This window comes from Rhinolophus hipposideros (genome assembly GCF_964194185.1).
Source record: "Rhinolophus hipposideros genome assembly, chromosome: 21".
Classification (NCBI taxonomy): Eukaryota; Metazoa; Chordata; class Mammalia; order Chiroptera; family Rhinolophidae; genus Rhinolophus; species Rhinolophus hipposideros.
The window spans coordinates 17,479,335-17,490,353 of record NC_138067.1 but is presented as its reverse complement, the minus strand read 5'-3'; the positions used below and the strand labels follow the sequence as shown (position 1 = coordinate 17,490,353).

At 58.2% G+C, this 11,019-nt stretch overlaps 3 protein-coding genes across 4 annotated transcripts; all 3 read left to right on the top strand.

Moving 5' to 3' along the window:
- Positions 1–4: 4 nt before the first annotated feature.
- Positions 5–3,452, top strand: LCAT (lecithin-cholesterol acyltransferase). Its single transcript, XM_081030710.1, has 6 exons — positions 5–294; positions 1,024–1,180; positions 1,260–1,375; positions 1,464–1,559; positions 1,650–1,874; positions 2,756–3,452. The coding sequence occupies exons 1-6, from the start codon at positions 141–143 to the stop codon at positions 3,328–3,330; spliced, it is 1,323 nt and encodes a 440-aa protein (XP_080886836.1). The 5' UTR covers positions 5–140; the 3' UTR covers positions 3,331–3,452.
- Positions 3,453–4,281: 829 nt separating this feature from the next.
- Positions 4,282–7,192, top strand: PSMB10 (proteasome 20S subunit beta 10). Of its 2 annotated transcripts, XM_081030715.1 has the most exons (8): positions 4,282–4,807; positions 5,032–5,119; positions 5,210–5,307; positions 5,417–5,557; positions 5,775–5,890; positions 5,999–6,057; positions 6,685–6,836; positions 6,958–7,162. In XM_081030715.1, the coding sequence occupies exons 1-8, from the start codon at positions 4,752–4,754 to the stop codon at positions 7,067–7,069; spliced, it is 822 nt and encodes a 273-aa protein (XP_080886841.1). In that variant the 5' UTR covers positions 4,282–4,751; the 3' UTR covers positions 7,070–7,162. The 2 variants fall into 2 exon arrangements, with proteins under 2 accessions (XP_080886841.1, XP_080886840.1); XM_081030714.1 differs by having other exon boundaries at positions 4,430–4,807; positions 5,210–5,557; positions 6,958–7,192.
- A 1,792-nt stretch (positions 7,193–8,984) lies between these two features.
- Positions 8,985–10,853, top strand: CTRL (chymotrypsin like; the record flags this gene model as incomplete). Its single annotated transcript, XM_081030716.1, has 7 exons — positions 8,985–9,039; positions 9,574–9,677; positions 9,771–9,850; positions 9,969–10,050; positions 10,210–10,390; positions 10,477–10,610; positions 10,692–10,853. Exons 1-7 carry the CDS (start codon positions 8,988–8,990, stop codon positions 10,851–10,853), a joined length of 795 nt encoding a protein of 264 aa, XP_080886842.1. The 5' UTR covers positions 8,985–8,987.
- Between the last annotated feature and the right edge of the window lie 166 nt (positions 10,854–11,019).

Below are 11,019 nucleotides of genomic sequence, written 5' to 3'. Positions count from 1 at the left end.
GCTGTGCCCCTTTCCGGCAATCCCTGGCCACCGCCATTGGCCAGGCTTTCCCTCCCACTGGCCCCAGGGCCCCTCCTACCCCCACTCCAGATAAGGCCAGCCCAAGACCGCTTCACTGGGCAGTAGGCACTGGGGCTGGAATGGGTCCGCCCGGCTCCCCATGGCAGTGGGTGCTGCTGCTGCTGGGGCTGCTGCTCCCCCCTGCCGCCCCCTTCTGGCTCCTCAATGTGCTGTTTCCCCCGCAAACCACGCCCAAGGCTGAGCTCAGTAACCACACAAGGCCCGTCATCCTCGGTAAGCCCCCACCAGGCCCCTGATGCAGCAGGCCAGTCCTTGGGGAGCCTGGGCCCCAGCCCCTGGTAGTTGACCCTGCCAAGGCCCTCTGCCCCTGCATTAGCCCTGATCCCTGCTTCAGTGTTTGGAGGGGCCAAAGGCTTCTCCTGCAGAGAAATTAACCCCTTCCCCCCACTTCACTGTTCCTATGTCTCTGAGTTATCTACCCCAGGTGGGTGGAGTGGGGGGCGGGTGTGCCTGAGAGCGTGGCCAGGGCAATACAAGCTGTGGTCAGCTGCAGCCACTGAATCCTTGGCCAAGCCCCACTCCTTCCTCAGCCCCCACCCCAACATGGATAAGATGCCCAACCCCGGAGAGCAGGAGAGGCCCCTCAAGTCCTGCCCCTACTCCTAGGCCTAGTCCCCAGTGCCCCATACCTGCTTATTCTCACCTTGGACTTTGGCAGTATTGGAGACAGGCTAGGTGTTTACTTTTGGGGGGCAGAGGTCAGAGCCTTGGCCTCTGCACTTTCCTTGCCTGAGGGGGAGCCTGGGCTTCGTGCTGCTGGAGGGACAGGGCACAGGGCGGGGAGTTGGGGGGGGAGTGATCAGAAAGAAGATCTTGATCTTCATCCCTGGGGGTTGAAGGGGTGGGGCTGGTCACTGCAGGGGGGGAGTGGAGCTGGGGTGGGGACCATGGTGGGGGTGGTGAGAAATCCGAGGACTCCAGAGTGAAGGCTAGTGCCCGCAGTGCCTGGCTGCCTGGGGAATCAGCTGGAAGCCAAGCTGGATAAACCAGATGTGGTGAACTGGATGTGCTACCGCAAAACAGAAGACTTCTTCACCATCTGGCTGGATCTCAATATATTCCTACCCCTTGGGGTAGACTGCTGGATCGATAACACCCGGTATGCGCCATCCCCTCTGTCCCCGCTCCCTCACCCGGTTCCTTGGTCGCTGGCCTGCTGAATGTCCCACTGTTCCCAGGGTTGTCTACAACCGCAGCTCTGGGCGTTCGTCCAATGCCCCTGGTGTACAGATCCGTGTCCCTGGCTTTGGCAAGACCTACTCTGTTGAGTACTTGGACAACAACAAGCTGGCAGGTGTGTGTACTGGGGAAGCGCAGGGCTCTGCCTGTGCTGGGCCGCAGGAGCCATGCCCAGAGCCCCAATGCTACTGCGTCCCCAACAGGTTACATGAACACCCTGGTGCAGAATCTGGTCAACAACGGGTATGTGCGGGATGAGACGGTGCGGGCTGCCCCCTATGACTGGCGGCTGGGACCCAGTGAGTGTCTTTGAGGATGACGGGCTTGGGGCAGGGCAGGTGGCCCCTAAATCCCACTGCCCTGACCCCATCCACTCCCACCCCCTGCAGGCCAGCAAGAGGAATACTACCAGAAGCTCGCTGGGCTGGTGGAGGAGATGCATGCTACTTATGGAAAACCTGTCTTCCTCATTGGGCATAGCCTTGGCTGCCTGCACCTGCTCTATTTCTTGCTGCGCCAGCCCCAGTCTTGGAAGGATCGCTTCATCGATGGCTTCATCTCTCTTGGGGCTCCCTGGGGTGGCTCCATCAAGCCCTTGCTGGTTGTGGCTTCAGGTGAGACATCACTGGCGTCCTGTGGTGAGATTGAGCGGTGGAATGAAGCTGACCATGGGCCGTCCCTCGCTCCTGCTTCTGCACACAATGCCATGTGGTGGGTGTTGTCTACCACCCCTGGGGCATAGCCTCTGTCGTTGGCCCCCTAAGAGTAGTGAACCTGGCCTGGACCATTAGAGTGCCTCCTGCCAGAGTCTGTCTCAGTGACGACAAGGGAAGTTTAACAGAGAAGTGAACTCCAGCAATCTGACTCACTGCCCCAGGTTTGTTCCTGTGGCCTCAGGTCCTGCCCACCCAGCTTTCAGCTGCTTCTGCTCCCAGGGACCCCTTTGCCCGGGGATCTCCCCTACTGCAGACAGATCTGCCGAAGCCAGGACCAGACCCTAGGAGCCCCTCCCTGAGGAGTGCCACAGTTACTACCTGTTGAGAACCCACTGTGGCGGCTGGGCCTCCCCTCTAGTAGCTCACAGGCTGGTGAGGGAAACCCTCAGACTACATCAGTTAGTGTCAAACACAAACATGGTCTCATTTCACCCTTCCCAGAACAGAGCTCTGACCACGGTGCAGCACAGATCACAGGGCCAACACACACTTGCCGCAGGGAGAACTGCCAGCACCATCCCCCCACCTTTCGCACATACACATCCATCCTCAGGAAACCCCTCCCTGCCATCTTTTTGAGGCCCTACAGCTCTGCCTCACAGAGGTGCCCTCAGGGCTTCTCATTTAATAAGCATACATTGAGCACCTACTAAATACTAGGCCTGTTCTAGTCTGGCTTGGAGCCGACTGAGCCTGCAGCTGAGCGTGGGCTGGGCAGCAAGTTGTGGGTCGGGGGCAGCCAGGCCTGGCTCTCTGCCTACCTTGCTCCATGTCCACAGGTGACAACCAGGGCATCCCAATCATGTCCAGTATCAGGCTGAAAGGAAAGCAACGCATGACGACAACATCGCCCTGGATGATGCCCGCCAACCACGTGTGGCCTGAGGACCATGTGTTCATGTCCACACCCACCTTCAACTACACAGGCCATGACTTCCAGCGCTTCTTTGCAGACCTGCACTTTGAGGAAGGCTGGTACATGTGGCTCCAGTCACGCAGCCTGCTGGAAGGACTGCCAGCACCGGGTGTGGAAGTATACTGTCTGTACGGCGAGGGCTTGCCCACGCCCCGCACCTACATCTTTGACCATGGCTTCCCCTACACAGACCCTGTGGATTTTCTCTATGAGGATGGCGATGACACTGTGGCCACACGCAGCAGTAAACTCTGTGCCCACTGGAAGGGCCTCCAGCCACAGCCTGTGCACCTGCTGCCTCTGCACGGGACAGAGCACCTCAACCTAGTCTTTAGCAACCAGACACTGGAGCACATCAATGCCATCCTGCTGGGTATCTACCGACGTAATAACTCCACACCCCCAGCTGCCAGCCCAGAGCCCCTCCCCCCTGAATAAAGATCATCCTTTGCTGCTGTAAGCCTTGACACATGTATTGTGGGTTGAGGGGGGTTACTAGGGTCTGCACACCAGGATTCATTCAGCAGCAGCCGCAGGCCTAGTGCTTTGTGGCAACATGGGCTTTGCTATAGCCTAGGATTGAACTGGGCACCCTGAGATATACAACTTCCCACTCTCTAGTTGAGCTGGGAAGGCAGCCTGACGTGTCTGCCTCTGCTCTGGGCGTCGGGTCTGGGGACAGCTGTGGGATGGGGTACACGGGTCAAAGGTTTGGGATGGGGGAGATCTGAGCTCTCTCCCCGAGTGACAAAAGCACAAGAGTTTTAGAATCTGGCAGTGCGACAGCCACTAATGAGATCATTCATTTCACTAACGGTTTAATTATTACTGGAGCTAAGTAGTCTGAGAAAAAAGTTTAGGGAGCAACAAGGGGTTGAGTATTGGGTCAGGGAAGATTTCCCAGAGGAGGTGTTGCCTCCATTGAGATCAGACAGATGAGAAGGGTAACATGGGCCACGGTAAAGACTTGAGTTTGAGCCTAAGAGCAGTGCGCAGCTGCTGAAGGGTTTAACCAGGGAAAGAGTGTGACCATATTTCCCATCTAAAAAGAGACCCTTCTCTGCAGGGTAGAGCTGGGGGGGCGGGGGGACGGGCAGGAAGTGTAGGGAAGCCAGTGAGGCCAGTGCAGTAGCCAGAGGAGAGAGGAGGCTGGCTGAGAGGAAGGCAATAGGAGGAAAACGTGGATAAAGGGTCACTTGGGAGGTGAAATAAGACTTGGCCATGGGTAGAGCCCAGCATGCCTCCAGGCCACTAGATGGAAAGCCTTGGGGCCCCTCTTGAGAGAGGGAAGACAGCACCTGAGATAGGGACTATGAAAGGACCAGCATCAACATTGCTGAGGATTAAGCCTCTGTGTTTTAGATTTCTGGCAGAAGGCAAAGGCAACAGGAGACAGGCAGGAATTGGGTGAAGGAGGGTGACGAGGGCCTAATGCTGGGAGACCTGTAATAATGCGGACAGAGACCTGGCAAAAGGTCTGACAGCCTTAGAACGTTGGTACTTAAGGTTAGAGTTGGCGTCAGAGGCACAACTAGGGGCTCAGACTGGAAGTGGGAGGAGGAGCTGAACAATGGCCAGAAGAGAGGAATGTCCTTCGGTTCCGAGAGAGGACCTGGGAGCAGAATGGAGAGCCAGGCAGGGGACATCACCCCCTACCCAACCTGCTTAAGACCAGAAGTGAAGGTGAAAGCGAAAGAGAAGCAAAACACGCCAGCGTCCTCTGAGTGAAGGTGAAAGCGAAAGCAGGAAGCGTCAGTGGAGCCCCACAGAGAACAAGGCTTTGGCCCTTGGGGTTCCCCGCTGGTCTCTCTCCTCTAACCATCGACCCCCAATTCCTGGACTGCCCTGCTCACCCCAAGATGCTGAAGACAGCCCTACAGACCCAAGGGGGATTCTCCTTCGAGAACTGCCAGAGGTGAGGTGGCGATGGTTGGACCCGAGCTGCCCATGCTCTCGGCGAGGTCTTCCGGGACTGCAGGGCCTTTATTCCCGGTGGCGAAGGAAAGGGGGGTAGCATGTGTGGGGAGACTTGGGTTCCCAGACTTACTCTGGGAGGTGAGGGAGACCGGGACGGAGCTGGGCAATGTGATGGGGGGTCCCAGAAGAACCGAAACAGAGGCCACTCCCTTTCGTTTCCAGAAACTCATCCTTGGAACGGGCGCTCCCGGGGCTCCGGGTCCCTCATGCGCTCAAGACCGGAACCACCATCGCGGGTCTTGTGTTCCGAGTGAGTAGGGGGTTCGACCGCGGAGACTTAGAGGAGCGGCCGGGGATCTGGCGGTCACGGAGCTAACGGCCTCTTTTCCCCCCTCCCCAGGACGGGGTCATCCTGGGGGCGGATACGCGGGCCACTAACGATTCGGTTGTTGCGGATAAGAACTGCGAGAAGATCCACTTCATCGCGCCTAAAATCTAGTGAGAATTCCCCAGCCCCGTTCCCCCACGCAAGAACCGCTCCCTGGTGCGCATTCCCTGTCCCCGCACATCCTAGCCCCGCCTACACCGACCCTCCCTTCGCCCTCAGCTGTTGTGGGGCTGGAGTAGCCGCAGACGCCGAGATGACCACGCGGATGGTGGCATCCAACATGGAGCTACACGCACTGTCTACCGGCCGCGAGCCCCGCGTAGCTACCGTCACCCGCATTCTGCGCCAGACGCTCTTCCGGTGCTGGGGCCGAGCTAAACGACCCTGGGGCGGGGTCGAGGGGAGGGCGGGGCTGCGAGTCCGGGTAGACCGGAAGAGGCCGGCCTGAGAGGAGCCGGGCAACAGTCCTGAAGCGCCAGACCGCCGGAAGGGGCGGGGCCAGGAGCCAGGGGCGGGGTTGTGGGGGCGGGGTCTTGGCCCCGGAGCTTGCAGCTGAACATGGTCACTCCACGCAAAGGTACCAGGGCCATGTGGGTGCGTCTCTGGTCGTGGGCGGCGTAGACGTGACAGGACCGCAGCTCTACAGCGTGCACCCCCACGGCTCCTACAGCCGCCTGCCCTTCACGGCCCTGGGTGAGCGCTTGTCCCGTCCCCACAAACCCCGCACCTGCGACCCCGGCCTCACGTTTGTCTTGTGTTGGGACGGCCTCGACTGACCTCACATGTCCCTCCTGCCTGCAGGGTCCGGCCAGGATGCGGCCCTGGCGGTGCTGGAGGACCGGTTCCAGCCGAACATGACGGTGAGCGACACCACCTACGTGGTTGTTGGTGGGAAGGGCCCTCGCAGCTGGGGAGCCCAGAGGGACCCTGGCCCAGAGGGACCCGGGAGGTCGCGGAAGGCTTCTCGGAGCAGATGACGACTATGTGGAGACCGAGGGGCCAGTGAAGTGAGGGTAGAGAGGTGCTGTTCCAACAGATCACTAACGGTGCCAAAGCTTTGGACTGCTCCAAGAAGTTTGGACGGTTTGGAGTTGAGGGAGGAGGAAACAGCAGGTGGGGTCTGAGTCTGGATTTTGTTTGGAGTGGGACAGAAGTGTTGCTTCCAAGTTGCCTAAGGCCCAGAAAGAGAGACAATGAGCGGGTGAATTGGGGACCAAGACCATATTGGTTGGGTGGATAGGCCACTGAAAGCAGAGGCTCAAGTGAAAGTGACTGAGAAATTTGTGAAGATGGGGGCAGTGGAACAGGGGTCTCTGGAGAGAGGGAGGCAGAGAGCTGGGGAGGGGAGTTTGCGATGGGGGTGTAGGGGGTGAGAGGAGATTAGGTGTGAGCAAATGGTAAGTTTGGGCTTCACGATTAACAGTCCAGGCTGTCGCCTAACGGTGATACCAGAAGGTCCACTGGGCCTCACACACACATCTCCACAGCTGGAGGCTGCGCAGGGGCTGCTGGTGGAAGCCATCACTGCAGGAATCCTGGGTGACCTGGGCTCCGGGGGCAGTGTGGATGCATGTGTGATCACAGAGACCGGTGCCAAGATGCTGCGAACCCTGAGCTCGCCCACAACGCCCATAGAAAGGTGAGAGCAAGGGAGATGTGGGACTACATGGGAAGATGGGTGGTAGGGGGGAGCTGGGGGCTGCTAGAAGATGGGCCACATGTTGGTTCCATGTTGAGATACCATCCATCCTCCCTCCTAGGCCCGGCCAGTACTGCTTTGCCCCTGGAACCACAGCTGTCCTGTCCAAGACAGTGGTGCCACTGCCCCTGGAGCTGGTGGAGGAAACTGTGCAGACCATGGAGGTGGAGTGAAACAGGCTGAGCCTTAGAGCTTGGAACAAGGGGGAATAAATGCAGAAAATACAAACACCTGAAGAGATAGCTGTGTTGTTCTTGGGTGGAGGGGGCAAGTAGCCAGCAGGGCTCTATGGCTAAGGTATCCCTGCAGAAACTACTCCCTCCCGCAGCTCCAGTATCTGGCCTTAGAGGTGCCCTTCACCCATCACCTTAGGCATCTACCCCCTTCCAGAACTTCAGCCCTGGCAAGCATTGCAGGCTCAAGGTGGAAAGCCACCTCCTGTCTCCACACCATTGAGGTTCCCCCTACCACTGCCATGCCTTGATCTTGCCCGGTAGTCCATTGGGGACTGTTGTAAAACCCAAAAGGCCCCACTTAGAGCCTTTGCCTGGCTCATCAGTGACCCAGGACAAACCCTACACCTCTCAGTCAAGCCCCCCCACCCCATCGGCCCCATTGAGGGCTAAAGTGCTGTCAGAGGAGCTGCCCATTTCCAAAGGCAAGTTCTTACAGAGCACTACTCACCCCTGCTATACCTTTATCCATGAAACCCTCCTGATGACCATGCTGAGGTGCTAACACAAAGCTGGGTTGTGAGTAGGGGGGCTGATGACGGGATGACGGGTCACAGTGCTCATGTGAGGACAGATGACGTGACACATTTATCCAACAAACCTTTTCTGAGCACCCACTGAATGCTAGGCCAAGGTCCTGGGGGCTGGCAGGTGCGTCCTGCCTTCAGAATGCCTGAGCTCCTCTGGAGCCTTGGAACTGTTCGAGAGTCCGCCCAACGTCTGGGGAGGACTAGGCTGGACATCCCTGGGCCCGATTGTGCTTTCCCCCGCAACGTTTAATTATGAGTAGTTTTAAACATAAAACTGGAAAGAAGTACACACTGAATACCTACATACCCACCACAGACTTTACAATTAGTATTTTGTTATATTTGCTTTACCACATATCTATCCATCCATCCATCTATTCAACCATTAACTCATCTTACTGTTTTGACTGATAGATACTTGAAATTAGTCGAAACCCTCACACCCCTAGAAGGTCAATCAACTTACCCATTGCAACTTTGCACACAGAGGCCTCTTCTCTCCCTCGGTTCAAGCTCAGCCTGGAGCTCAGCAACAAACAGGCTGCAGACACCAGAAGCTTGCCCACAGGAGCCCCAAGGCCTGGAGGTTGTCAGAGATTTGATGGCTGTCATCCTTCTACCTGCAACTTCCATCAAGGGTCAGCCAGTCACCAAGGGCTCACACCTTGCCCTCCCTGTGTGCCAGGTCTTTCCCAAGCATCATCTCATCATTAAGAGTGTGGGCGTTGGAGCCAGACAGATGAAGGTTTGGGTCCAGCCACACCACGTGCTGGTGGGAGAGTTGGCATCTCTGAGCAAACTGACTCCTGTTCAAAGTTGAGGAATCACTGAGATGGTATCTGTTAGGATTCACAACCTGCTAGAACCCATCCTGCCACATGGCCCTGGCCCTCCACAGCAGAGCTGGTCCAGCTGGACATTCCCTCCACCAATCAGGAACGTCCCTGAGTGCTGAGCTCGCTTCTCTGGGAGTCTGGTGCCCGATTGTCCTGGGAGATTTCCTGGATCCCAGCCACCAGGTGGCCATCATAGACCTAATTTAACTGTAAGTCCGTAGGACCCAGTGCTCAGCACTTGGGATGTAAAGGGGTTCAAATAGTCAATCAAAAGCCAGGCTTTGGGGGTGGAGGTGAGAACCTCACACCTGGGTTCTGATAAGTCCAGGCCTGGACTGAGGACCTTGGCCTAATGAGACCCTCATGACTAGAGCGTGGGAGGGGAGCTGTGCCCATACAGCTGGCCTGGCCTCATGCCTGGGACTTTAGCCCAAGGACAAGGAGACCCATAAAGCCAGGCCCAGCCCAGTTCTCGGCTTCACGCCTGCCACAATGCTGCTGCTCAGCCTGACCCTTAGCCTGGTCCTTCTCGGCTCCTCCTGGGGTGAGTGGGCCTGGACCAACCCAGGCTTCTTGCCTAGGGGCTCAGGAAGGGGCCAGGCTGGCTGGAAGGGAAGCAGGTGGACAGAGTGGGCAAAGGAAAAAGGATGTGCCAAGGCTGGAAGGAGGCAAGAGGTGGACAGGAGCTTGGACCAGGCCCAGGAGCCGGGGAGGGTTTAGGAAGCTAAGTGAAGGTTGGACGTGTAGTTTAGAGAGCCCTATGGCTGCACAAAGGGCGATGGATGGGGTACAGAGGCCAGGTGGAGGCTTTCCCAGGGGTCAGGGACAAGCAGCCTGGGCTGGAGGGGGGGATGGAGTTGGGGAACGGTGGGGAGTAGGTTGGAGAGAGAGATGTGGATAACACTTGGGGACTGATTGGGTGGGAATGACCGAGAATATGCAGGGGGCTAAAAGGCGCTCAGAGTGAGACGTAGTGATGAGCCCTCTCAATTTGCAGCCCTCTTGGGGGCACCTGGGGAGAGGTGGGGAGAGGTGGGCTGGGGTGCGGGAAGCAGGTCCTCACTAGCCCAATGGCCAGGCTGCGGTATTCCTGCCATCAAACCGGCGCTGAGCTTCAACCAGAGAATTGTCAACGGGGAGAACGCAGTGCCGGGCTCCTGGCCCTGGCAGGTGTCCCTGCAGGTACATGCACCCTGGGGGTGTAGGGCAGGGTCCCAAGTGCTTCATGCCTAGGTATAGCCTGAGTCCCCTCCCATTTCTGACCCCTGACCTCAGGACAGCAGCGGCTTCCACTTCTGCGGTGGTTCCCTGATCAGCCAGTCCTGGGTGGTCACTGCTGCCCATTGCAATGTCATGTGAGTGCTTTCATTCCACCTGCCCCACCCCAGCCCACCTCTCCCCACTTCCTTCCCTTGGGTGCCCCTCTTATTGCTCGGCCCTCCCTGTGGCTGCCCAACCCCACTCTCACTGCAGACCTGGCCGTCACTTTGTCGTCCTGGGCGAGTATGACCGATCATCCAACTCTGAGCCTTTGCAGGTTCTGTCCATCTCGCGGGTGAGTCTCTGGGTTGCAGACACGGGAAGAGTGGGCAGTGCAGAATGGGCTCTGGGGATGAGGAATCCAGGGCACGCCCTGGCCTGGCCCCCTCAGCACCCATCAACCCCGGGGGCCTGTGCTTGCCCCATCTTACATGGCCCCTTGCTTGCTCCACAGGCTGTCACACACCCGAACTGGAACCCCACCACTTTCAACAACGACGTGACACTACTGAAGCTTGCGTCCCCAGCCCGGTTCACGACACGAATCTCACCGGTTTGCCTGGCTTCCCCAAATGAGGTGCTGCCTACCGGCCTCAAGTGTGTCACCACTGGCTGGGGCCGCGTCAGTGGCTCAAGTAGGAACTTGGGCCAAAGATCCCGATGGGAGGGCTGGGGTGGAGACAAGTCATCTGAGGCCTAACCACCCCTTCTCGGCCCACAGGCAATGTGACCCCAGCACGCCTTCAGCAGGTGGCCTTGCCCCTGGTCACCGTGAGCCAATGCCAGCAGTACTGGGGCTCACGTATCACTGACTCCATGATCTGTGCTGGTGGCTCGGGGGCCTCCTCGTGTCAGGTGAGCACTGGCACCCTGTCCTGTTCTTTGCACTGTCCTCTGGCACCCCGCACACTGACTTCTCCCCTCTTCTTCCCTCAGGGTGACTCCGGAGGCCCTCTCGTCTGCCAGAAGGGGAACACGTGGGTGCTTATTGGCATCGTCTCATGGGGCACCAGCAACTGCAATGTGCGCACACCTGCCATGTACACTCGCGTTAGCAAGTACAACACGTGGATCAACCAGGTCACGGCCTACAACTAGCCCACCACAGACCCCTCCCACCCCAGTCCAATAAAGACCCCAGGCTCTATCTTCTTGTGTCATCTGGTCTGTCCTGGCTCAGGGGGACGGTCCCCGATCCTCAACACCACCACGGCAGGTGTTGAGGAGCCAGGAGCTTCCGAAAGTAGCCATGCCCAGGCCAGGC